Source organism: Kogia breviceps, chromosome 20, assembly GCF_026419965.1.
Source record: "Kogia breviceps isolate mKogBre1 chromosome 20, mKogBre1 haplotype 1, whole genome shotgun sequence".
NCBI classification, from domain to species: Eukaryota; Metazoa; Chordata; class Mammalia; order Artiodactyla; family Physeteridae; genus Kogia; species Kogia breviceps.
In genome coordinates this window covers 9,738,611-9,766,112 of record NC_081329.1, presented here as the reverse complement: position 1 = coordinate 9,766,112, position 27,502 = coordinate 9,738,611, and the positions used below count along the sequence as shown (strand labels likewise).

General features: G+C 50.8%; 1 protein-coding gene across 12 annotated transcripts in view; it reads left to right on the top strand.

Moving 5' to 3' along the window:
• DLGAP2 (DLG associated protein 2) overlaps positions 1-27,502 on the top strand; it is a 719,273-nt gene that overhangs the window by 536,289 nt on the left and 155,482 nt on the right. For 10 of the 12 annotated variants that reach the window (XR_010838517.1, XR_010838518.1, XM_059049193.2 and 7 more), the window contains one exon: positions 12,881-12,946. The exons of the other annotated variants lie outside the window; for them this stretch is intronic. Coding sequence is in view for 5 of the 10 variants with exons in the window: in XM_059049193.2 (XP_058905176.2) it covers positions 12,881-12,946 (66 nt within the window). In the remaining 5 variants the exon portion in view is untranslated. The remainder of the gene's footprint in view (positions 1-12,880; positions 12,947-27,502) is intronic. 12 annotated transcript variants of the gene reach the window in all.

The window sequence follows — 27,502 nt, the reverse complement described above, 5'->3', positions numbered from 1 at the left end:
TGTCGTTTTTGGAGACCTCTTGTTCAGCAGTCAGACCAGTATTACTGCTCTGGTCCAGCAGGATAAAAGGTCTTGAGTTCTAGAATTCAAAGTTTCTGATTTGATTTAGAAAAGAAACATCAGTGGTGATTCTTTTAAGACGCTAACATGAGTTCCTTAGATCCTTATTGCCCAGAAATACTTGAAAAGAAGGAAAATTCTAGACCTAGTGGCTTAGACCTACAGTGGAAGGTTGTGTCCCTGGAAATCCCAATGACCCCAGGTGTCCTTCCTGGGCCGTTAGTTCTTTATCATCTGTGAGAGTATGGCTGCCATGTCAGTAAGGAGGCGTTGTCTTCAATTTCGATGAGAGTGGATAAATTGAGGGTGAAAATTATCCATTAACATCAGGCGTTTCCACGGTCTGGACGCTGAGTTCGCCCTGACAGGTGGTTTCAGAAATGACTTGGAAAATTGGGATGAGTTTAATGCAGCTGCCCTGTTATTTTTCTGTAAGAAAAAAAAAATGTATTTTTGTCTCATCTTTTTCTCTCATCTTGCCGGATAATTATGATAAGCTTTTTCAGTATGATTTAGATCGGGCTGATTAGCCAGACCCGCTGTACCCTGTAAACACGGTTAATGAGTTGCAGGTTTTCTCTAGTTTTTCCACCTTAGAACTCGGGCAGGACTCACCTGTCATTCACATCGCAGAAAGTGTGTTTGAGAGCAGCCATGCGCCTGCCAAGTTCCCGGGAGACCAGTTTAGAATGGCCCAGCCATGATGCCCTACGTGGGAAGGAGAAGCAGAGGAAGCACAGCTCTCAGGAGCGTGACCGAGGAGCAAACATTCTCCCGGTGGAGACAGCCGGTGAGATGTGGGGGAAGCTGGGTGTCCCGGGCTCAGGGCGTGTGAGCATGGCTGGGGGCGCGCACCGCGCTGGTCCTCCTGGAGACGCACAAGCTCAGCCGCCGGGGCCGGGTGCGGTCTGGCCCTCGGCCCCTCTTACGGGTGGAGGACAGGGTGAGCCTCTGAAGGGCTCAGGTGGGTCTCAGAAGACCAATAAGCAGGCAGTGCCTGTCTTCAGGGTCTCTGCTCCGTCTCGTGTTCTTCCAGACCCCATCCCTGCCCGGGCCCTCGGTACCAGGCCGTGTACTCCGGCCAGACCTCCCGGTGTGGCTCAGCTTTCATGCTGGAAGGGAAAGGGACAAATGAGCAGCATCCTGCAAGAGCCCTTTGGATTTCCATGGAGAAGTCCAAGGTGAAGGTCTGTTAGTGCCAAATATTCCGCTAAGGGTCCTGGGCTCCCCTGGCGTTTGTAAAAGGCAGTGGAGCCCAGGCAGGTGGCAGGAAGTGTGCTCGGGACCAGGTCGGGACTCTCAGCTCAGAGCTGGGTGATGGCCGGTCCCTGTGATTTAGAAAGGACGGCAGCACCGTCGGGTGGATGGAGTCCATTGTGTTCGCAGCAGCTCTGAGAGTGGTCCTGCCTGGAGAGGGGGAAGGTCCTGGGGGGAGGTTGTCTGCTCTGCGTCCCCAGGCAAGCTGACGCATGCCGTGTCCCCAGGATCAGGGACCCCTATACCACTGTCGTCGCGGGCCCCGCACCGCCCATCGGTCCCCGTCATCCATCACTTCTGGCTCTTCCAGCTCTGAGCCAGCAAAGCGCTTCCTGCCAAGTGGGGTGCAATTGCCAGGGTTTTTCATAATAGAAAACACAAATTGCTAGAGACGGATTCACTGCCAGTGAACCAGGAGGTTGAGAACCACACACTTGCGTCACAAACACGGCATTAAAGTGCTACAATGGGGCTTCCCTGGTGGCGCAGTGGTTGAGGATCCGCCTGCCGATGCAGGGGACACGGGTTCGTGCCCCGGTCCGGGAGGATCCCACGTGCCGCGGAGCGGCTGGGCCCGTGAGCCATAGCCGCTGAGCCTGCGTGTCCGGAGCCTGCGCTCCGCAACGGGAGAGGCTGCAGCAGTGAGAGGCCCGCGTACGGCAAAAAAAAAAAAAAATGCTAAAATGCATGAGTCCTATGCCGCTGCTAATCTCCTGAAGCACCAACAGATGGGAAAGCTGGCGTCTCCGCTCTCTGGATGTCACCGGCTGACCCAGGAGAGCAGCCATTTCGGAGACGTGAACAATATGGGGGCGCCACTTCTGGTTGGGTTTCAGGTCAAGGAGCACGTTTGTTAAACCAGAATCAATCTGGAATCCGAGGGCTTTAAAAATGCATTGCAATCCAGGTGCTGCGGTGAAACCTTGTACTTATTTGGTTTCCTGCGAGTAAACTTGTCGTGTGATGTATTTCAAAAACAGAAGAGTGATGTCTTGGATGTGATTTGTCGACGCATAATGGTAACTGGGTTCACCTGTCATTTTCTAACAAATGTGATTCACTTTGATTAATATCCAAAGAGGAATAAATGAGTAATGGCAGGCCTGGGGATATAGATCAAAATTCTGTTTTACGGCGAAGGGGCACTGAAAGTGGGTGTTTACAAAGATTCAGGGTCTGAAACAACCGACCACAAATCAAATTTCCAAAGTTTCTTTCTTTTAGAAAGTAAGAATCAACATAACATTTTGGCTAGGAAATATTTTAATGTATAGACTTCTTCTGTACATAATTGAGTTTATTCAAGTCTGTGTAACAGCTGAACATGATACATCTAACTCCGGAGTGACTGGAGTTAAAAATGTACTTTTAAATTAGGTGCCCTATGAAGTCCCTGTCCTCATCCAGAAAGCCACACGGATGGCACTCGTCCGCGCGAAGACCTCCTCCTGCCCTTCCTTTCTGGGCCCTGCGGTCCCTGTTTCGTGTAATTTTCCTGCCACACTGTGGGCCCCGAGGGTGCACCTGGTGTCAGCAGGCGGGTGTGGGGTGGCGGGATTTCAGGGGCTGAGTGTGAGCAGGTGTGGGACAGCGTCGTCCACACAGCCGCCCCTGGACCACTCCCCTCAGATGCCCCATCTCAAGTCCCCTTCCAGGAAGCGCTAGGTCCAGTGAAACAGCAAATGTGAAAGTGCTGCCTTTTAAATGATGGCTTGGACTTCCCTGGCAGTCCGGTGGTTAAGACGACACGTTTCCAATGCAGGGGGCCAGGGTTCCATCCCTGGTCGGGGAAGTTCCTCATACTGTGGGGCACGGCCAAAAATAAATAAATGATATCTTTTTAAAATATTTTTTTAATCGAACTATAGTTGATTTACGATGTTGTTTTAGTTTCAGGTGTACAGCAAAGAGATTCAGTTATCTATCTATCTATCTATCTGTATCTATCTATCTATATATATATTCTTTTTCAGATACTTTTCCATTATGGTTTATTACAGGATATTGAATATAGTTCCCTGTGCTGTATAGCAGGTCCTTGCTGTTAAATGATATCTTTGGAAAGGAATTTTAATCACTGTAGGGCGAACCCCTGATGAAGGAGGTTCAACCACAGAATGCCGTTCGGGGTCCCGGCACGGCCACAGCGGGGCTGGTGGACGGCCCCGGCCCTCCTTCCCCGCTGTGATCCGCAGGGTGAAACCCCCTGCGTGGTGGGGTCCACAGCAGGCCCCGTCCCTCTGGGCACAGACAGTCCCTGGACGCAGAGGCCGTGTTCAGGGAGGTCGATGGGGTCCCTTTGCACTTTACTGGGAATGAGTTTAGCACATTTATTTTCTGAGCCCAGATTTTGATGCAGGAAAAGGAGTGTCTTAAAGAGGAACCAGGAAAGGAGAGCGGGCACATGAACACCCAGGAAAGACAGTGAAAGTAAAAATGCCGAGGACACGTTTTATCCCCGTCAGTTTCCCAAAGACGGATCCTAATCCCACGTCCACCTAAGCCTGGAGGGGCCGTACAGCTCAGCAAGCAGAGGAGCGGTTAATGCCCACACGCGCAATAGGAAGGAAGGTGGACTTGGAACCGGGCCATCTTATTTCAGCAAAGAAGAAAACAGATGTTGGTTTTACTGGAGACTGCTGAACACCAAGTGTTTTTATAATCCCCTTTGTATTTATAAAGAGCACACAGGCCTGTTGAAGAGAATCTGGAAAGCACGAAAAGTTTAAAGAGAAGAACAAAACGTGGCCATAATCCCTCCAACTGCAGACAGTCGCTCTTGGCATCTTGGTAAACGGCCCCCGTCTTTTTTCCAGAGCAGACGAGGATCGTAAAGCACTCAGAGTTTCCATCCTGGCCGTCTCACTTAGCATTACATCGGGAATTTCTAAAATGGCTAAAACTCTCTAACATTCCATGCTGTGACTGTTCCGTAATTTATTTAACCATTCTGCTTTAATTGGATATTTGAACATCAAGGCTTGCCAATCTTGTTAGAGGTGGGGAAAATGGAGCGTTACTACTTCCCCTCGAGTCACTTGCACAAAATCTAGGAAAAGACACAAAATCACTGGAGCTCTCGTTACTCCTGGGTCATCAGAGCCCCTCGCACTCGGGTGGACGTCTCTGGAAGGAGCCAAGAGATGCCGGAAATTCATCAAGTGTAGAAAATTAAGATGATACGTCAAATGAAGAATTAGAGTACAACAGAAACTAACACAGTATTGTGAAGCAATTATACTCCAATAAAAATCTATTAAAACAAAGAATTTAGAGTGTTTAAAAGTTAACGCTGTGGCTTTTTATAACATTAAAATGCTGGAGGGCTTCCCTGGTGGCGCAGTGGTTGAGAGTCCGCCTGCCGATTCAGGGGACGCGGGTTCGTGCCCCGGTCCGGGAGGATCCCACGTGCCGCGGAGCGGCTGGGCCCGTGAGCCGTGGCCGCTGCGCCTGCGCGTCCGGAGCCTGTGCTCCACGACGGGAGAGGCCGCAACAGTGAGAGGCCCACGTACTACCAAAAAAAAAAAAATGCTGGAAAGCTCCTCTCCAGAAAGTAGGTGGTATCACAAAGAAGTGGGAGAGAGTTTTCCAGGCAGAGAACCCCACTCCCTGTCTTGGTAGGAAGTCAGCATCTCCGGAAGGTGCCTGTGGGGAGTAGGGCCGCGCTGGGCCTCCCAGCGGCCAAGGACGACAGCCACCTGGACCCTGTGGGCGCAGGACGGTCAGGCCTCCTGTTCCTAGCTGGAGGAGGGAGGGTGAAATGGGGACCTTGAATACATCACTTTTGTTCATTCTGTGAAGTTGGCTGTGCTCAACCCGGCTGCCCAATAAAGTCGCCTCTGGAGTGAGGTGAACTGACCCCGGGCCACCCAGAACCTCCAGGATTGAGGCCAGAGCATCTGCATTCTTCTCAAAGCCCCCAGGGCATCAAGGCAGGATTTAGCAAATAAAGATCCAGGATGACCTGGTAAGTTTGAATTTCAGATACACAACAGATACCGCTTGGGATATACTTCAATATTATTCCTTGTTTATCTGAAATTCAAATGCCTGGATGTCCTCTGGCTGCCCTACCCAGGGACTTCTGATGAACCAGCAGAAAACCACCCGTCAGAGATAAAGGAGGTGTCTGGTGTCAGAGATAAAGAAGGTGTCTGGTTTCAGCATCGTTCACTCCCATCTCTGGGGTGGTTACCTAACCCAGGGTCTGGCCGCAGTAGCTCAGGCTGCAAAGGACAACTTCTTCTAAGCTTTGTAAAATGCCCTTTACTTCTGTCCTTAAAACTGTCTTTCCAGTTTAAACGTGGTGGACATATCCTCCAGCAAACTTAGGTGTAAAACCGTATTAAATACAGATGGTAGTGCAGAGGACTTGACACTACATTCATTTGGAGTTTAGGTTTAAAACATATTATACAAAATATAATTAACGTCACTTTTGAAGTGACTAATGTTCAAGTTTAACAGCAGACAGATACGGTTCAGCCTGGAGCTTTCTTTCTTACATAAGAAAGTCTGCTTTTTGCTTCAGCATTTTTTCCTCTCGTTTCCAAGTCCAGAGAAATTCAGAGCAAAGCCTGTGCCGCCCTTGGTCGCACGTGAATTCCTGTGGAAGACGATTTTGCGATCTGTTTGAACGCGTGGTGAGGCCCTCAAAGCTTGCAAACAGGGGATGCCACTCCCCTCCCCGGGTCCGAGGGGTGTGAACCCTGACACCCCCCATCGGGGCTTCAGTTGTTCCCGCTTGTGACCCCAAGTTTTCCTCCCACCTGAGTGACACTTCACTATGAGTGAAAATTCTGCAGGGTTTCGGGCAGCTTCTTCTGAGGCTTGATCTTTGGTCCAAAATAAAATTATGAGCGTTTTTATGTGTTTCAAAGAAGAGCCATTAGCAGTGGTCCTGGCGGGGACAGGATGCAGGCTGCAGCACAGCTGTGAGGAGGAGGGACGGTCGCACTAATCAGTGTCTTTATCCTCGAGGAGCAGAGATGAACCCTTAATTTGAGCAGCTTCAAATCCTGTCGTTAGGGAAACGGCTGAAATGGGGACTTGAGTGCTTTCTGCAGAGTAAACTTTTAAAGACGGAGAAGAATCTAGAAATTGGGCAAACTGTCAGATCGCCGAACTTTGTGGGTGGCTTCTTCACGAACTGAACTGGCGGAGTATCTCCTGGGCACGTCCAGAAGTAGCTGCCGGTGTCACACCTGGAGATGCGGTCACACCACCCGTGGTTGTCACCCTGACTCCGTGGCTCCGTGTCCTGTGCCCTTTGTATCCACCGGGAGGAGTTTCCAACAAGTCACACGGTCAGGAGACATTTTCACAAGCAAACTTTGTAACTGAGGAGGGGTCGGAGGTGGAGACCGGGAAATAACGCACCACCTGAGAGCTGTGAGTTCAGGGTTATTCGGGGACTTACCGGGGACGATGAGCCGGAGACAGCCTCCCGGTGGCTCTGAGGACCTGCTCCCCAGAGCTGAGGGGGGTAGGGGGGGTTGAGCACATGTGGGATTCAGGCAAAGGGTGCGTGCAGCCACGCACACAGCTGGCTGGAAGGTTCTGTTGGTCACAGGAGCACATGCCTTAGTTCATGGTCTTAGCACTTTTCTGAGGATGGGGCGGTGCGAGAACTTGGCTTCGTAGTATCTCCTGAAAATGCCTAACTATGTGAAGGGCTGTTCGCGAGTCTTCCCGGAGCACAGAGCTCCTCCTTCCTGATCTCCGCCCTGGACTCCTCTCACGGTGGGTTGAAGGTCAGCGGCTGCGGTGGCTTGTGGCTCAGTCCTTGTAGAGCCCAGTGCGAGTGACCTTCTTTAGTTGGCAGAGGATCTGGGCAGGATCAGAGGGGTGAGTGAACTTGAAGTGAGCGGGTAGACCAGATGGATCAGGCGAAGTGAGGATGGAAAAGAGGCCGAGTGCGTGGAGGCCAGGTGGTCCCCTGGGCTTGGGGGGAAAGGAACGGGAAAATGACCGTCAGAGGGGCCGATCCCAAGGGGAGACCCAGAGATGCAGCTGGACTCGGGGTGGGCATGGCGGAGGGTCTTTGGTAACATCAGTCAGACTTTGGAACCTAGATTCAGCAGCAAAAGCTTCACCTGCTACTACCCTCAGCTCAAAAGGGGTCATCCCAGCAACAAAAAGAAGTGAGAGTCACTCACCCCTGTGGTCTCCCTGGGCGGCCGTGTGTCCCGGCCGCTCTGGGTTCTGCAGAGAAGGTCCGAAGGCTGCGAGAGAAGAAAAGGGGGTCAGACACCCCACCGCATCCCCTTCTTATCCCAATGCTCCCATAGCATCCTTTCTTATATCTGGAGTTCTGTGTAGACATCATTTGAAAAAAAAAGAAAAAAGAATGTGCTACTGAAAATCTCCATCAGAAATCACGATTCTGCTGGGGACTGTGAGTGAGTCACTTCTCTGCTCCAAGCCTGTGGGCACTGTGTCCACAAGGACAGTGCTCTCTGCCCCCTCGCTGCCCACAGGGACACAGCGGGGAAAAACTGATTAAGCGCATAAGTGAAAACACCATTTGGAGCAAGACATGCTGCAAAGTCCCGAGCACGGTGCACAAAGCGTATCATTTCATTTTCTTGGTGTTTACAAGGTAGTAACAGTATTGTATTCCTTTACACCAAGAAATCTGGTATTTTCTGATGAGCAATTTCCCTTTTCATGTATAAACATTGTTATTCCTTCTAACGCTTTCTTAATATTGCTTCCAAGTGGGCATGATTTAGAGACAACTTTCCCCCTCAAAAGGTATAATTTGTACTTGTGCTCAAGGGGGTTTAGAAGCCCAAAGATGGGGAGTGTGTGTTCCCCCTGCTCTTTTCTGAGCCTGGCAGCGGGGCGTTCGTGGGTCCGGTCTTTAAGAAATGAAGGGTCGTGTTGCTGACGCCTCCAAACAGATGCCCCCAGACAGCGGGGTGAAAGAGCCAGAACTTCCATCAGGACAGGCTCAGCCTCCGGGAATCCGCCCCAACGTGACGTCCGGGAAGGCACGGAACCTCCCGGGCCTCGACTTCTGCATCCATCAGGGCAGGGGACCGTTCGTGCCATAAGTGCAGAGCAGTCGGTCGGGTCAATGAAGTGAGGTGATGGAGGCCTGAGCATTTGCAAATGTGCACACAAATTATCATACATATCGCTTTTCTTCTCTGCTTCACCACAATCTGGCCAAATGACCAAAAGCCAGCTGGGAAGCAGACCCAGCAGTGCTGCCTGGTGGTCCTGATGACAAGTCTTCACTTCCCGAGACTGGAAACGGGGCCGGGTCCTGGATCGTATCCACTGGGAGGACGAGAGGAAGGCGGGGGCGGGGCAGGGGCTGTGTTAGGTGCTCGGTCCTGGCGCTTCCTGAAGGACCCTCTCCGTGAAGCAGGACACACTCCCACGGCCACGCGCTCAGCACAGTGAAGCCAGATCTCGTTCTGACACGGTGCCGCCAGCACACTTGGCTCTGACCCTCGCTGGGGGGGTTCTTTACTCGGGACCCGACTTTGGTCTGCATTGAGGTGGGGCCTTTGCTTCTCGGGACCTCGGATCCCGGCCTCCTTGTCTCCCCGCCCACTGTGGGCTCTTGTACCCACGGCTCTCATTTCTGTCCCAGCAGGGCCCCCCGCATCCAGTGTCTCTCTCCCCCAGGTGACACGCCCGCCTCTCTGGTCCTCATGGCACAGTGTGGATGCCACAACCACCTGGAACGTGCATGTGAGGTCTGACCGTGAGGAAACCCCGAGCTGCCCCTGTCCCCCTTGAGGGGGCGTGAGCGCTGCGTCCATCCGTGAGAAGAGGCGGCAGAAACCATGCTCTGAGATGACCACGGCCCGGATCGTAGGATTCTCTCGGGTAACTTGCTCAGCTCCCGGGTGCAGGGCACGAGGGGGCGACTGTCTGGCGTGTGCAGGCGATTTCAGAGACGGGCCCACATGGTGTTTCCGTGGTGGCACCTCAGCTCCCTGTCGGCTCCACCGGCAGCCGCGTTTGAGCCTCCTCATCTGGAGTTCATCTGGGAGAAGTTCGGTGCACACGTGGAGTTAGGCGTTGACCCTTTGAAGAAGCACCGTGGCCCAGAACCACGAAAAGACCTGCTTCCAATTCACCCAGAGGTGTTATCGAATCGCTAGGTCATGTGTTAGCGACTTGGTAAAAAAGACGATCCATCTTACTCATCTTTCTGATGAGTAAGGTGAACTCATCAGGAAGGGGTTGTCAGCGCCCGAGGTGCAGGGAGGAGGGCCCGGAGCCCTAACGGCGAGGGGCCGATCCTCTAGTGAAGACCAGAACTCACTAGATGCACTGAGACGCGTCTGTGGTTGATTGCGGCACGTTTCTATTTTCGCAAAGAAAGCATGCCGCAGTGTGAACATGGAGCCCGGTGCAGGCACTCCTCACTTTACACGTGTGCGTCTGCACGGCGGCTTCCCGACACCCCGCCCCCCGGCTGTGGCGCGCTCGTGTGGCCGGGGAGGCGTCGCAGTCCCCGGGGGTCTCATCGCCCCAGCCGGGCTGGCTGCTCCCTGGTCCCGCCGTTTGTCTGTGCAGCATTCGCAGGAGAGAGGCTTCCTCTCCCTGGCGCGCGCTGGGTCGGAGACTAGAATCGGGAAGGACCCGTGTTGGCGCATCTCTGCAAGCCTGGCGGGGGCAGCTTTGGGGACCGAGAGGTATCAGCGGAGGAGACGTGCCCTGCGCCCTACACGCTTCCTTCGCCCGTCACCTGGGACGTTCTTGTCCCGCTGCGGACACAGGATGTTGGCTGAGCGGCCCGCCGACCCTGTCTGTGCACGTGGACAGGACGGTGCCCAGATCAGTGCAACAAAGCTGGTTGGCGAAGGCAGGGTCACGGCCACTAATGACACCAACACACGTTTTGAATGAGGCTCAACTGGCCAAGAGGTAAAACCAGAAGCAGAACCGTCTAATGCATTTGCCCTTAACCCACATTCCATGTGTGTGGCCGAAAGGTTTTCCCTAAGTGTAGCCACCCCGAGGCCTCACTTTATCTGATCTGAGGAAGGACACGCGGAGGTGGAATATGCAGCTGGTGGCGTCCACCCTCACAAGCCAGCGCTGGCCTCCGCGCACGGCCTCAGGCGGCGTCCTTGGAGTCTTGTCCTCAGGATAATGAGACTCGCCCTTTTGCGAAGCTGCCGGCTGGTTGCGCTGCGCTGGGCTCTGTCTGTCCGTCTGCGTCCGCTGGGCGTCTTTGTCAGTTCAGCGCGTGCTTGCGGTTCCACTGGGTGATGTCAGCTCCTCGCTCAGATTCATACTGGTAAAGCTTGTCCCTTTGTTTCTGTGTATGTGTGTTCAAGGAGAACAAACGGGATAGAAATCGGAGGTTCATTGTTTCGGTTTATTCTCCTAATTCTGTGCTACCCCACCTAACGGAGACGGTCTTCACGTTAATAATGCTGACCACGTGAGCACAGTGTCCGTGGCAACCGTATTTAATTCGCACTGCGCATCCTATTGCATTATGCTTCCAAACAGATGAAACATGGCATCTTCAGTTTCGTATTATCCTTAATGCGGTCACCTGACCAGCCAGCTTTGTCATCGATGGCTTATTAGCAGTAAAAGAAGACTTCAGATGTGCAAAAAGAACTCGTAGCCATCAAAAACGGGGCGCAGCTGAATTGTGTGAATGCATTCAAATAAGCTCTCTTTAAAATACTTACCCCAATTCAGACAGACATTTATTAGACATATATACATGTATATTCATGTATATTGTATATATTTTAAAAGCAGTGCCTGGGAGACCCCATAAGATGAAATTCCACCACAATTTACCTGAGACGTGGTAAATTCCACAGCTCCACATCATCTTTCATGGCCAAACCCCCTACCTTTCTTTCTTTCTTTTTTTTTTTAAACATCTTTATTGGAGTATAATTGCTTTACAATGGCGTGTTAGTTCAGCTTTATAACAAAGTGAATCAGCTATACATATACATATATCCCCATATCCCCTCCCTCTTGCATCTCCCTCCCTCCCTCCCTCCCTATCCCACCCCTCTAGGTGGTCACAAAGCACCGAGCTGATCTCCCTGTGCTATGCGGCTGCTTCCCACTAGCTGTCTATTTTACATTTGGTAGTGTATATATGTCCATGCCACTCTCTCACTTCGTCCCAGCTTACCCTTCCCCCTCCCCGTGTCCTCAAGTCCAAGCTCTAGGAGGTCTGTGTTTTATTCCTGTCCTACCCCTAGGCTCTTCATGACATTTTTTCCCCTTAGATTCCATATATATGTGTTAGCATATGGTATTTGTTTTTCTCTTTCTGACTTACTTCATTCTGTATGACAGACTCTAGGTCCACCCACCTTACTACAAATAACCCTACCTTTCTTTCTTAACATCCTGTAAACTTACTGAAAGTGGAAGGTGCCTATTTTTGCTGACTTGAAGATGGTGAAAATGTCAGTGGGCTGATCACAATGTCCTAAGACGAAGCCCCCGCGACTGTAACATGTAACTGTATTTAGGACTGCGAGAAGGATGTCATACTAGAATATTTGCCCAAAGCTTATTCGCGAATGTTGGAAGCCTGCGTGAACACATGTCTGAGTATGTAATTATACTTAGAATGATATTTACGGACTACACACCCAAATGATGGCACATATATGAAGCGTATCTGAAACTCCCTGTCTCTGTATGGAGACCTGCTGTCTGACCCCCCCCCCCCGCCCCCGGCTCTCCGCACATTGCGGGGCAGACAATCCCTGGGCATCAGCAGGTCTAAGCGGCCTGGCAGCACTCATGGGACCCAGAGCAGCCAGCTGACCGAGGCACCTGGTTCGCCGAGCAGAGCCCAGGACGGAAGGCCACTGATGTGTGCGTGTGTCCAGCTCCCCAGGGCCAGCTGGACAAAGAGCCCAGGCCTTTTGTCTCTTTGGCTTTGTTGCCTCATCTGGGTGGGGAGGGCCAGAGCGAGATGACCCCCGAGACCTTGTACAGCCACACGACGTGTCCCTCTGAGCACATCGTGTCTGCTTCTGTACTCATCACAGACCCAGCAATTGAAAATCAGTGCCGGTGACCTGTCCTCACAACAGAAGGAAATGAGATTTGGACAAAATTGACGTCAGGTTAACGAGTATTAAGATGAGGACAGTAACTGCAGGCTTCGAATTGTGCCAAATGAGGCCTCAGGTAGTACAAGACTTTCCAGACGTCCGAGGCGGCCCCCTCGGGGCCGTGTAGGGCTCACAGGGGACTCACCAGCCGGGAAACAATCGTGCGGCCGAGTTTACAGACTCCAGTTCACGTGCAGACAAAGTCTGCAGAGTCTGCAGGAAACCGAGGCGCACCCGGGAATCCCTTGCACGGCCGCCTACGTCGGCACCTCCGTGGGGCAGACGTGCACCCGCGACCGCAGGACCGGTGTCAGAAAAGGTGGTGGTTCCTGGGCTTCGGCCCCAGACGCCAGCTCCGAGCAGTCGCGTACGCCGGAAAGCATGGCTCGTGCCTGAGCGTCGCGGGGGCGTGTAGGGGACGCGTTGTGATTACGCGGGCCATACCGGCAACATACTGAAAAGTGACTTTGTTTCTCTCTTTGCAGAGGAAGAGGGCGGGGACCTGGTCCAGCCGGGCATCAGCTTTCCGGGGCCGGCCGAGGAGGATCTAGGTAGAGTACACACCAGTGCTGCACAGAGCAGACGGGCGTTCCAGGCGGGGGGCACGTGCACGTGCGTCACTGGTGACCCTCCCCACAAGATGTTTTAAGTATACGTTCGACTTTAGGGGGTCCTAACGAGAACGAAGTAAGGTGCAGTGAAATTTTTTTAAGTAGCGGTTTGTAAACATTATGGAAGATCTAGATGAGAACACAGCTCCCGATCATCACAGATCAATCATTCAGGCAGTTATTTACATAATTAATATTATTAATTAGTAAAGCTGCATTAACATAATTGAGACCTGTCCCCACATGTAGCATGACACATCTCTCCTTCCCTCCTTTGTCACTAAACCCTAAGTCAATCAATCTAAGGGAGGGAAGAGCTTTTTTATTTGCATTTTTCTCCGGTAACTCTGTCACTTGACATAAAACAGCCGATTTCTCCAGGCAAGCCCAGCTGCACGTGGCTTGGGTGCTGAGTGCAACTATATGCTTTCTTCCGAGGAAGCTCCGAGGCGCTATCACATTCTGTTTTCCCCAGCGCTCGTCGAAATCACACAGAAATTTTATCTGTATGCTGCCACAGACACAGTGAAGCTGGAGCTGGGTTTGGCCATCACCGTTTGACAGGGCGTTGGGCTTCCATGAAATGGGGCAGGTGCTCCCTTAGAAATGGGGAGTGCCGGATAAATTCAGCATCAAACGGCTGAAGGAAATCCGCTTGGGATGTAACTGAGAAAAGACCCCCCTCTCCCTGGCTCTGGGTTCCTGGCCCTGCACTTCACATGGTGTTTGCCAGCCTCAGAGACTTCCAGGTGCCTTCTCGGCTTCGGCCGGCCGTCTGCTGTGGCTGCGCAGAGGCTATCTTACGGATCACAAGCTTGATTCCTATTGAAATTTGAGTTTTTCTTAATTCATATCCAGTCTTCAGCCAGTGAACCTGTTGCTCATTTGCCTGGCTCAAAGAATAGTATTGAAAATCACAGGAGTCCTTTTGCGTAAAGCTGTGCTTTCTTTTAAAGGAAATTAGAACCCCCCAAAAGTTCGCTTTTCGATGTAAAATTATGAAGCCAGGTAGAGTCCTAAAAGAATGACAGTATATTATCCACTATGATTGAGTTAGAAATTTATTTCTAACTTGCCCGTCTAACCAGGCCTTTCTCTACTTGGAAATAGGCCAATTAAATGATGTTTACTCTTTATTTAGAAGGAATACCGGCTCTCTCATTGGAATAAGCATGCGTTACTTTTTGTTTCACTGTGTGAAGCTTCCAGGTGAATGGGTGACTTATTTGACTTCTGTTTCATGAGACTTTGACAGTAGCTCACCTGCGTTTGTACTGGGTCTAAGATTTTTCAGCATCACAGTTGTGTCTATGGCGCCAGTTCTTTTCTGTGACAGGCTTTTAGGGTGAGGGGGACCTGCCAAAACATTAGACCTGTGCATCCCGAGGCCACGTTTCCACCTCCGCGGCGGCAGGAACCTGAGGCTGACCCAGAGGCTGCCGTCCACCTCTGGACAGCACGTGGCACTCGGGGTGCTGTCTCACCTGGGCTGGCACAGCCCGAGGGCACCGAGGGCCTGTTTTTCATTCTCGGGGGGACACCTCGAGGTGTAGTTGCTTTGTCCTATGGTAATTCTATTTTAAAATTTTTTTTTAGAAGCCACCATAATGTTTAGGGACAGAGAGTACTCAGTGAGCCGTTGCTACAGTGTGGACATGAGCAGTCAGATTTTAAAGCACTTGGGAAGAAACTGACAGGAGGATTTGGTGACGTTGGCTACAAAAGAGTTCTCGAAACGTTGCCCAGTTTCCCACTTGTGGTGGTGAGTGGGCGGCGGTGGGTTCTGATGGGAAGGGGAAACCCTACCTCAGCTGTCGGGCAAGGCAGGACGGAGCCAAGTAGCCAGTGGACCGGCCAGCGGACTCAGCACCGAGGTGCCCCCGCCAGGTGCCTCCGCACTGGGGTCCAGGGATCTTGAGCAGCCCCTCCGCTGAAACATGCGGGTCAACCTGGCCGTCGTGGGTCACTGTCACCTGGGGGGCATTTAAATACTGGTCCCTGGTGGGCTTATTATCTAGAAAAGTTCCCTGCGTGATTCTAACTCGCACCTCGGGTCAGGGATGCTGATTTAAAGTGTGTGAAAGGATGATTTATAGGAAGGTTTACGAAAAAGCAAAGGAAGGAAGGAAGGAGCGGGGGCGGGGGGAGGAAGGGCGGAGAGAAGGAGAGAAGGTATGAGTTACGTTTCCATTATGTTCCCAGTGTTATTACAATAACTAGTTGGGAGCAAGCACCATAATTTTAGACATTTTATTTTCCAAACTGGGTTTTCCAGTTTCCTTATCTCTGAATCGAGAGGGTGAAACTGGACAGGTTTTTAACGTCTCCTCCGAGTCTCTGATTCTACCGTCCCACATTAAAATTAAAAATGCTTTATAATGATGTTAATGCTCTTGCAGTAAAATGAGTCATTGTCATTTACAGAACACTGAGGGGCGTTTTGCAGCCTGGTAGGAGGCTAAAGGCATAAAACAATGCAGGAACATTTGCCTCTGGTCCCGTTCAAAATGCCAATCTTTTTTTTTTTCTTTTTTTTTCTCCAACTGGCCTCAGTATCTAAAAACTCCAAGGGAAGGTGAGTGACATTTACTGAAAACCCTAAAATCTTCTTTAGTGACAGACAAATGAGTAAAGTCATCTTTTTAGAAGTGAGTGTCACACCCCATGCCCTTGCCATTAACAATTCCATTTTAGAACACTGACATTCTCCAAAGCTCATAGGGTGTAATGTATGAAAAGTAATTTTATGATGAGGAAAATGGCCATGGAACAGAGGAAGATAAAGAAGGTTTCTATGAAATTAAAGTCAATGATAAAAGTGGATTAATGCAGCACGTTCAAAATGACTACAATGGAAGAGAAAACCCACTTTTTCCAGGAGAAACATTTTGAGGGAAGACCCTCAGACACACTGAAATTAAATTGCCCTACCAGTAATTTTTGTGTCATTGGCTCATTTATAGGAGATGTGATCACTAATAATGGGTTTTCTTCATTCCCGCGAATGTTAAATTTAAGTCAGTTGTAAAGAGTTGGTAATTTATAAGCATTTATGAGGACTGTTCTGTTGAACCACATTTTGCACTGGCAAGTCAATTGCAAACTGAAATGAAAAAAGGCAGACAAAATGAAACGATCAACTAAAGAATATTAGGCAGATATTATATGAGACACAGCACGGAGAAAACGGACACACTATGTAACTTAAAAAATACCTGAATATAAAATAATACCTGCCAATACTTAAAGCCTTCTTCAGGACAGCCACATGTTGTGAAAATATTTTTATATAAAGGATGTTAGATGGCGTTGTTTGACGTCTGCACACCATCTAACTGCATGAATGTCTCAAAGTACTTATAATACGTAACTCATTTTAAAAGAACTCCCCTTTTAGACATTTATTTTTGTGTCCTTTTATTAACACCCCTACACGTACGTATAGATGTGTAACTCTGTAACTTGAGGGGCGTCCACACTTACCTCCTTCAGGGAAATTTCTAGAAGTTTCTAGACATAGTGGACACGGTGCCTTGCCAAGGTTCTGTCTGGACAGTAACAATGTATCTATGTACTGTGTCCCTCCATCCTCCCTCCTCCACAGCGGAGACCCCTCGGGACGTGCAGCCCCCTCGTACCCACCTGCCCCTTGGGGATCCTGACACCCCTCGGGGAACGCTCCTCCCAGCATGTGACGTCGAGTCCCTCTCACGTGCTACAGGGGAGGGAAGGTCACAAGCCAGCTAGTCAAGGGGACAGTCCAAAAGATGTATTTTATTTGACAATTTAACGTTAAAACTTTGTACAAACAAATCAAAATCAGTTTTAAAGCTACTAACATGTGTCTGTAGAACTTAGGAGATTGGGATTTTTCGTCTAGATTTCTGGAGTGCACTGCCTAGCTTTTATGCTAAATATCAGTGTTTAACTTCCACAGTTTCCAAGCCTGGCTGCTGCCAAATGAATTATGGTACCTTCTCCCCTGTTGGTTCCCTTCCTCACACAGTAAATCTTTATTTGATGCATTCACGCCTCCATCAGTGCGTGTGTGGCTTTGTCTTACTACATTTGGGCTACTGTGAGAGAAAAAAAGTGCCACAGACTGGGGGCTTATAAACAGCAGACATTTTCTTCTCCCAGTTCTGGAGGCTGGAGGTCCGAGATCGGGGTGCTGGCAGATTCGGCGTCTGCTGAGGACCCTCTTCCTGGCTCACAGGTGGTGTCTTCTCCCTGTGTCCTCACGTGGAGGAAGGGCTGGGGGCCCTGTGGGGTCTCTGTTAGAAGGACACTAATCCCATCCTGGGGGCCCCACCCTCATGACCTCTCACCTCCCAAAGGCCCCTCCGACACCGTTACTTTGGCAGTTGGGAGTCAATACATGAATTTTGGGGGAACACAGACACTCAGTCTATAGCAGATTTCACTCAAACAACAATTACTGAGTGTTTTCTGCCCTGAAGGATGCGCCCACGTAGCTCCTTGACCCAGCGGCCTCCATACGCTGCGGAGTTAGAAAAAACCAAGTGCGTCACCGCTGTGCATATAAGAGAAAAGGAATTCAGTGCAGTTAGAGAGGCACTGACGGTACTCTCTATACTGCGACCAAAATCAAATTGCTGCAGTCTAGGGACCCAGAGAGCCTGGTGAGCAGGGTGGCTTCGGTTGGGGTCCCAGGGACGAGCGGGTTTCCAGACACATCTGTAAGGCCGTTGCTGCTGCCAAACACCTGAGCACCAAGGGGGCCACGCGTCAGGACCCGCACCTTTCCGGGGGCTGGGGGCGGGCGGGGAGGGCTGCATGGGTGCGGGGTCGCCCCTGAACTCTATTCAGCGCGTCCATCAGGGCAGCGTGTGAACTGGGAACCTTAAGGATGCATTTTGAAAAACCGTGCTCTAGTGATGGACCCAGATGCTGGCCTGGGCAGGGCTCCTCCTGGAAGGTGCAGGGTGATGGGGTTCTGTACCAAGGCCCCTCCCGCCAGGGCTTCTGAAAGGTCACAGGGTGACCGTGGGTCTGGAGCGGCGGGGCCAGACAGGGTGCCCGGTGTGTAAATACTTGATGATCAGGAGTCAGACGCTGTCCCACCCTCCGGCTTCTGCAGATGGAGAGAAACAGGCTCGTATGGAACATGCGGGGCTGTGAGCCCCACCCAGGGCTACCAGGGATGCATCAGTGGTCCAACCAGCGGAATCACCAGGCCCACAGGGAGGGGACAGACAGGCCTCAGAGGGAGGAGAAGCTCAGGAGAGGGTAGGAGAGGGGCTCTCATGGTGAAGCCCACCAGCTATATCCCTTTCAGTCAGCTCCGGACCGGGGTTTCTCAGCCCCAGTCCTGCAAACCTGGAGGCTGCTTTCCATCCAGGAGGCTGCTCTGAGCGGCCCCCCCAAACCCCAGGCAAACACGGCCACACGTGCCCTTGGACAGAGCAAGCCTCACAGAGAACTGTGCTTCCAGACCCTCCCCTGAACAGCACGAAAATTGGGGGATTTCAGTAAAAAATAATGCAGAAAACAAAGAGAGACTTAACTCCCAAGATTACATTTTGGCTTTGAAATCATTTTTTTTTTAAACCACAAGGTATCAATACTAATCAAAAAGTAGCTAGATGAATTCATTCTGAGTAAAATAAGCCTTTTTTTTTTTTTTTTGCAAATTGTACATCAAGTTTATTTCCTTCCGGTTTTATTGAGATATAATTAACACACACCACTCCATAAGTTGAGGTGTACAGCATAATGATGTGACCTACATACATCGTGAAGTGATGACCCCAGTAAGTGTAGTGAACATACATCATCCTGTATAGAATCAAAAGAGAAGAAATAGAAAAAGTATTTTTCCTTGTGATGAGAACTTTCAGGATTTACTGTTGACAACATTCCTGTCTAACACACAGCAGAGTTGCTTCTGTCTATCACGTTGTGCATCATATCCCTAGTTCTTAGTCATCTGGTACGTGGAAGTTTGTACCTTTTGACCCCCTCTCTCACCGTGCAGAGATATGACATTATTATTGACCGCGTTCACCGCACTGTAGGTGTCACCCCCGTGACTCATTTGTCTTGTAACTGGCAGTCTGTCCCTTTCAACCTCCCGCACCTATTTCTCTCCTCCCCTCCCCCTCCCCTCGGACAACCACCTGTTTGTTCTGTGTATCTATAACTCTGTTTCTGTTTTGTTATATCCACTTGTTTTTTGTTTGTTTTATTTTTTAGATTCCGCATATGTGAGATCATTTAGTAATAGTCTTGGTCTGACTTATTTTTACTTAGCACAGTATCCTTTAGGTCCATTCATGTTGTCACAGATGGCAAGATTTCATTCTTTTTTATGGCTGAGTAATATTCCAGTGTGTGTGTTGTGTGTGTGTGTGTGTGTGTGTGTGTGTGTGTGCGTGTGTGTGTGTGTGTGTATACCACGTCTTCTTTATCCATTCTTCTTTCGGTGGACACTTATGTTGCTTCCATGTCCTGGTTATTGTAAATAATGCCGCAGTGAACATTGGGGTGCATGTGCCTTTTCAAATTAGTGTTTTCATTTCCTTGGGGTAAATACCCAGGAGTAGAATTGCTGGATCATAAGGTAGCTCTAGTTTTAGTTTTTTAAGGACCCTCCATACTGTTTTCCATAGCGGCTGCACCAATTTACATTCCCACCATCAGTGCACAAGGGTTCCCTTTTCTCCACGTTCTCACCAACACTTATTTCTAGTCTTTTTGATGACGGCCATGCTGACAGGTGTGGGATGATATCTCATTGCGGTTTTAATTTGCATTTTCCCGGTGATTAATTGTCTGGAGCATCTTTTTATGTACCCGTTGATAAAAATCAGCATTTCAATATGGGCTTATGGCAAAATAGAATCACATTGGGCTCAGAGCTTGATAACTCAGTGGAGGTTGGACTTGGGTCTAGAGGACAGCGTGTAGATGTCACAAGGGTGCAGTGATGTGAGGTCAGAAAAGGTGCCAGGGACCCGGTGAGGACGCTGGGCTTGTCTAGTGGCCGAGGATAAGGAGACCCCAGCTGCCACGTGCTTCTTGCTGCTGGAGACCCAGCCAGACTCAGGGGGCATCTCCTCAGCCCCACCTCCTGTTTCTGTCCAGATGCTCTTGCGTCTGCAACACACCCGCTCGCTCTCTGGTCCATTCCTGCAGAAACACGTCTGTCTTAAAGGAAGCAAGTGTTTCCACACGTGCATTTGTCTTTGTATACACACGCACACCCATGCAAATTTGAGTCACACAGGAAGTCTTCATTTCACCTTTCAAAGCCATTCCTCCTGAAGTGACACTTCTGCTGCAATAGCGCCCCAAGCCGTCAGCTTCTACGACAAGTAAGCGACGGCTTTTGCGCTGGGTGACGTGGTCTAGGGTGGAGGCAGATCCCGGCAGGAAGGGAGGAGGGTGACGGATGAGCCATCTAATCAGAGAAGAGACCGTCCGTCCTCCGAATGGGCCGTTTGCTAAGTCAGCATGTAATTTTCATTTTGTTTCCTATCTCTCATGTTTATATTTACATGACACTGATTGTAAAACCGTGGGCTGCAACCCATTCAGTGGGTCATGAATTCAAGTTACTGGGTCGCTACCAGCAATTTTTTAAATAAAAAAAAGAACAGGAAGGTATGGAATGTATAGAGTAGAAAACATCAAGGCACATCACACACAGTAGGGCAAGTATCACTGAAGGAAACATCAGGGGTGTGGGTGTGTGTGGACTAGGTGCCAATGTACAAGGCATCTTGCGTGTGGGGCGCGATGCACGTGGGCAGGAAGCTGCTGGCAGAGTTGCGCCCTGTAGAACCGGGCGGGAGATGAGAGGGATCCTGCCGTGGGGCTTGGACAGAAGCACAGAGGCATCCACCTAATTTCACTGTGCCTTTGATTCCTTGTTTATTACAAATCAAGGGGAAGCCATAAGGGGACTTCCTACCTCCTGGGATTATTAGGATGATTAAACCCCAAAGTGTAAGAAACGTAGCGAGCTTTATTAGCCTTTGACGCACGTTAGCTTTCATCATCTTGACTGTCACCCTTGTGATCGTCATGACCTCTCTGCTGTCACCCGCCCGCCTTCGCTAATCCAAGCGTGAAAGAGTGAGGGATGTGTAGGCGGAGATCGTGTACGGGAAGGTGGGCGCCAGCTCCCGGACGGACGTCTGGTCTCCTGGGTGTTAGTCTAGAACACGATGTCCACGGCTACTAAATTTGTATGCAGATTGCAAAGGCTGAAAACACGGGTTCCAAGACTGCTCTTTGATTCTGAAGATGTTTGTGTGTGTAAGGGTTCTCGCCGCTTCGACTGCAGGAGACTCAGAGGCACACGTGCATTCAGACGTGAGTCAGAAGCCATCCAGAGATGTGCTTGTCTTGTCAAGTGGATGCGGAATTAGGTAGAAACGGGGCGGCGTGCTGATCTCTTTGGCTGTTAGTGCCTGTGAGGTCTGGCATCCAGGATACAGGGAATGAACGGTCAGCTGGCAGGGAAGAGAGCAGAATTATCTGACCGGGTGTGGGGCTTCTAGACGAACTCTGTAGTTTGTGAAAAACGAAAGGTAGCAGATGCCCTGGGCTCTGGAGAAATTTTACCAGTATTCCATTTCTATGGTTGCCATCAAGAGTGAGATGGTCCTTGGCAATGCGAGGGACCAAATGGGAGAGGAGCGGGAAGGGACCTTGGGTGTCTCCGAGGACCCCCGCGGTGCTCCTTTCTCCTGCTGGGCACCTAGCCCAGTGAGTTGAACCCTACAGCATCCTCAGTGCACCTGTGCGGGACCTGAAGCCCACAGAGGTCGGCGATTGAACTGGGTCATTGATGAATCAGCAGCCACTCTGGCTCTGAGCTAAACCAGGGTGGGATCTTTCTACCCCTCGGATCTTCCTTCCCCAAGAAACCAAAATATCCTATCTCCGGTCCAGTGTATCTAGTTTACTGTATTTGACACCTGAAATTGAATTGTTAATGTAGTTGATAATAAGTTTGCACCCAGAATAAACATAGAACCAACAGGTATATGTGACGGCATATGTTTATCTGCTTGACCGGTTGGATTCAGGAATTGGATGCATGTCTGTATTTGTTCCAGCTTCTCGACCAGAAATTGCTCTCCAGGCCATGACTGAATTCAGCAGAAAACCTTTGTTATACGCAAGCATCCCTACTTACACCACAAAATGGAGCTGAAAAGTGTTTCCACAGATGAGGGTATTCCTTGGGATGACGGCTGTAGAGTCTATGACAATGTGCCACATGGACAAATTTGAACCCCAAAGTCTGTTTAGTAATTTAAAAGAGAAACATTATGCTTCGTCTTATCAAAATGGAATAAAGAGCGTGCACATTTTGTGTCAGTTTTAGCTCTCCCGGATCACAGATTTGATGCAAATAAATGCTAGCTGTAATTAACATTAAACTCGTAACTAACAATGTTGCAGAAGGCTCCTTGCCTCAGCGCCCCTTGCGCCTGCTCTGTGTCACCCAGGCAGCAGGGTGACGGCTGGGGGCCCACACACCTGCACCCTGCAGCTCCCATGCTGCAGCGGGAGAGCCCTGGGTGGAGAGACTGCAGGGAAACCCCACATGCAAATTACAGAAAGCAGACACTTAGTTACCTTATAGGACAGGAATATGACCTAATACACACAAATTTTAACTATAACGAAGCCCTGTAGACTAAAATTAACCCAGGAATTGTATTATACTTACCTTGACAATATAATCAAAGTTGTTTATTTCACACAGTTTCCTAAACAGAACATCACTGTTCCTTCACATTGTTATTCACTTCCCAGAGGTTAGGGATGGAGGCTCTATCCGTGGGTGTAAGGGAATTCTTCCTTGAGCCTTAATGCACTGATACTTTAGCGTCTAGTTTTAGAGAATTACAGCCCCAAACCCTCAGGTTCCCCCACATACTCTTAAGTGAAGCCAAAACTCACAGCAAACCAAACAACCAAGCACCCACACTCCAAGTTATTAATAATTAAAAACAAATGACGTAGCGATCGGTCTTGTCAAGCGATCTCCTTGCTGAAAATTCTGCAAACCAGCTGATTGCAAATACCCATGCCCGCTAGCTCACTGCCATGGCCGTGAAGGGGAGACCAGGAAACTCTAGTATCTTTTACTCATTCGTCTGAAGACTCAGTAGACAAATTGTGTGTATGTGACGAACATTTTCTAAAGAGGAGTCGACATCCAAGTTTCTAATCTGGCTTCCCAGTGACCCTGGCTCTGGCCTGGGAGGTGAGCATGCAGCTGTGCTGTTCTAACTGTACACATTGGCATCTCAGGGGCAGCGCAGAGGAGGGGACAGGAGCGTCCACATGGCCCCAGGCCCCAGCCTGTGCAGAGTTATTACAGAGATGCAATCCCCGTATCCTCCAGCCCAACAGCAATAGGAGGAGGGAGGGAGGAAGAAAGGCATTGTATTGTCACAGGGACATTAGCTGTCACCAACACCAGCTATCTGTGTACGCACCAGCCCCTTGTAACCCAGTGTACCCCCACCTCTGAGACACAGATACGGGCTGAAGACTGACGAGACAGACAGAGTTCCTGAACCCAAAAATGATGCAAGACTTCCCACCCTCATCTGCAGCAAGGCCTGGGAGCTACCGCCTTCCTCAGCAAAAGCTCCTATAGTTACACTCCAGTCCTCAAAACTAGAAAGCACACTCTTTAGTAAATAATCGTGGAACCAGGGGAAGTTACAGAACCCATGCGGGGAGGTCAGGGCCTCCGTCTCCCAGTACCCTCCCATGCTCGCATCGTGATAAGCAGCACAGCATCTAACTCTGCAGAGCTCAGAGGTGCAGCCAGCCAGCACCCCAGTCAAGTGTTTATTGAAACCCCGCTGCGTACAAAATGCTGTTTAGATGTTGAACCAAAGGACGCAAATAACTCTATATATTCTCTCAAATCCTTTGGTACTTTCAGGCCGTGCAGGGTGTTCGATTTGCCTTAACCAAGCACGTCTGGGTGTCTCCCTGCAGAGAAGGGCTACGCAGGCATCCTGTGGGCATTGCTGAGTGGGGAGCGGGAGATGGGGGGCTGGTGCCGAATTAGACAGTGAGCGGGGAGGAAGTGGAATTGGAGGGGACGAAAGTGTCCCTAATTAGTCAGAAATAAGAGTCTCTGTCCACTGCAAGATGCCCTCTCCCTGCCCAATTTTAAATTCAACCCTCATTTTTTTGCTTTTGCACCAACCTTCCCAGAAGGCCGCGTACACCCTACAAAGTGAGGTTAATTCCGAGCAGCCCGGGGATTTTTGAATTTCATGTACATGTTTTCTGCTTTTGTTTAATACATGAATTTACTTACTTATTTTTGGCTGCGTTGGGTCTTCGTTGCTGCGCATGGGCTTTCTCTAGCTGCGGCGAGCGGGGGCTACTGGTTGCGGCGCACGGGCTTCTCATTGCGGTGGCTTCTCTTGTTGCGGAGCGCGGGCTCTAGGTTCACGGGCTTCAGTAGTTGTGGCGCGCGGGCTCAGTAGTTGTGGCGCGCGGGCTCAGTAGTTGTGGCGCGCGGGCTTAGTTGCTCTGCGGCATGTGGGCTCTTCCCAGACTGCGGCTCAAACCCATGTCCCCTGCTTTGACAGGTGGATTCTTAACCACTGCGCCACCAGGGAAGCCCTGTTTTCTGCTTTCTATAACTCATCGCACAGAATCTGCGAGTGCATTTGAAACTCCATTTTTAAAACTTGATGAAATGAAATGTTATAAAGTTGAGTGTGGTCGCAACTGTATCAGAGAAGAGTGAAAACAATTTATGCTGGGTAGGAGGATGCAACAGGGATACACGACAAGAGCACTCATGTCTGAGTAAATAGTAGACGTGTGGGTCTGGGGAACCTGGGTGGCACCTGGGTGGACACTGAACAGGCCGTTCTGGAGTTCCGTGCTTGGGGCCTGGGGGGTGGATTCCGGAAGCCACGTGGAGGAAGGGGGGTGGCAGTCTCGGTCCTCTGGGCTTCCACAGCAGGACACCGTCAGCCAGGCCCCTTAGACGACTGACATTCGCCTCTCCCAGTGCTGGAGGCTGGACGTCCAAGGTCAAGGTGCTCGCAGATCTGGTGTCTGCTGAGGCCTCTCCTGGTTCACAGACGGCGTCTTCCTGTCGTGTCCTCACGTGGGGGAAGGGCTGGGGGGATCTTGGGGGTCCCTGTTATCAGGGCTCTGATCCCATTTGTGAGGCCTCCACCCTCAGGACCACATCAGCCCCCAAAGCCCCCGCCTCCTGACCGGGGAGAAGCCGGACATCTGCAGGGTCCGGGACCTATTTGGGGCAGTCAGACCTGCAGCGATGGGAGAAAGACAGGACCCACAGGGTGAGCGCAGAGGCCACAGTAGAGGGGCCCACACCCCGTCCCTACCCCCGGTGCACACGCCCCCTCACCCCCCTACTTCCACGCCCGTCCCACCGCGTTTCTCCCCACCTAGTACCTGACTGACAGCACTGCCTGGGCCACCTGCAGGAAAGGGAAAGAGCCGCTCCTCTCAGCAAAGTACCAAGGAGCGCTTCTCTGCCATAGACGTCCCGGTGGGGGACCCTCCATCCCGAGGCAGCCGCGCCTGCTAGAAGAAGGGTTGCACCGTCTCTGGACATGACTGTCCTCGTCGGGACGGGAGGTGTGGCCTTTGCAAACCTCTCATTGCTGTCACGCTTGGATTGTTGGTTCCGTGAAAACCCGAGAAGTCAGTACCCACGTACTCGTTGCATCAAGAGCCGCAAATCCGTGTTTCTTTTTCAAAAACGGGGCCTCACGTTGTAATACGGCCCCAGGTAGTGATGGAATATGGGTGGGGAATTAGGGGGCTTTGCACCAAGTAAGCGTCCGGGGGGTGTGGGCGTCGCAACTGGGAAATTGCCAGAAGGAACGCCCGGGTTCACAGCGACTCCCTAAACTGAATTCCACTCAAGGCAGATGTGCAGACTGTTTTGTTGAAATGACATCAGTAGAAACATTTAGGAGTGATTAAAACTGATGGCCCTGCTCGATTACAGCGTCTGGTGTGTGTCAGACGGTGCTGATTTGGAGCCGCCCACAGATCCGTCCAGAATACTGAGCGTTCCCTTCCCGGGTTGGGTGACTTGTCCACGGGACTCAGGCTCAAAATCGAGTTTGTCGCTGCCCTGCCCCAGCTGGAATGGCTGCTGCTCGCAAATTGCATTCCGGCCGTAATGAGACCCGTCTGCTCCGTCCTCGTTGACCGGGACACAGCCTATTAGCTATCGTGGGGTTCTGTTTGCTTTGTCTTCAAACGGTCTGATCTCTGGCTGTGGCAGACCAAGTCGAAGTTAAAAATGGACTTTTAAATCCACATTATAAAGGGGAAAAGTAAATACACACTACAGGTCTGGGTGGTGTGGCCGTAAGGTATGTGGAATAGAGCTAGCTGACAACTACATAACATTGGAGCTCCCGGCAAAGCTATTGTGAGGATACAATTTTCCAGTAAAGAAAGTGAGTCTCAGAGTCAAGTTACTTGTCAAACCGCTGATCAGCTAGGAAATGACCTCAGGATGGCTTGAGCCCAGGTCTCCTGGCAGCTTTAGTGTTTCTGGAGGGTGTGGAGTCAGATAAAAACTTTTATCTCTCCTTTGGCTCTTGACTGCGGATTTAAGTAAGTTATTGACTCTTTGAGCTTTACCTTTCATAGTTTCCAAACACCGTGATAGTACTATGTAGATTCTGTAAGGTTCTGAGAATCAGGCTAGGCCGATGTGAGATGTTTCTATTCTCGTCACCTTCTTCGGCCACTGAAAAAATCAACTGTATTAGTTATCTGTTTTAATCATATGTATGTACACACACATGCACACACACGTTAAGTATATGTCTGTGCATATATGCACATATGTGATGCATGTATGCGTCACAGTGCTGGCTGATCCCTAAATACTTTGCAAAATGAATTCTTGCACCAGGGCCCATGGTCTCCCCACCGCTTTCCTGGCCAGGCACGGTGGAGGTCACCCAGGCAGAGCTGGGGAGGGGCTGAACTGGACTTGAGATCCAGACCCCAGGGTTCGGACCCGTCCCCACCTCGCCCTGCCGGTGACATGCGTGTTCTAAGTCGTGGTTTCCTTCTGCGGAGGGGCCATGAGTCACCCTGGGGCGTCTCCACCTGCTCAGGCTGGGTCTGATGGAAGGAAGGGGGCTTCTGCACGGCCGGCACCGTCCGGGGCCCCAGGCTGCGCACGGTGCAGGACCCCCTGTGCCCAGTGCAGCCGCCGGCGTCCTCAGGGGACAGGAGAAGAGAGCCGAGTGAGAAGGACTCACCGCGGCTGTGAAGACGGAGGAGGCCCAGCCCACGCGGGGGGGGGGGGGGGGGGGGGGTGGAAGGCCTCAGGGCTGGAGAAGGCGAGAAGCCAGTTCCCCGAGGAGCCCCCTGCCCCCCGCCCCCGCCCCGGGAGGACCCAGCCCTGCTGTTGTCTGGACTTTTGCCCACTGGAATCTAGTTCAGATTTCCGAGCCCCGCAATCTAAGA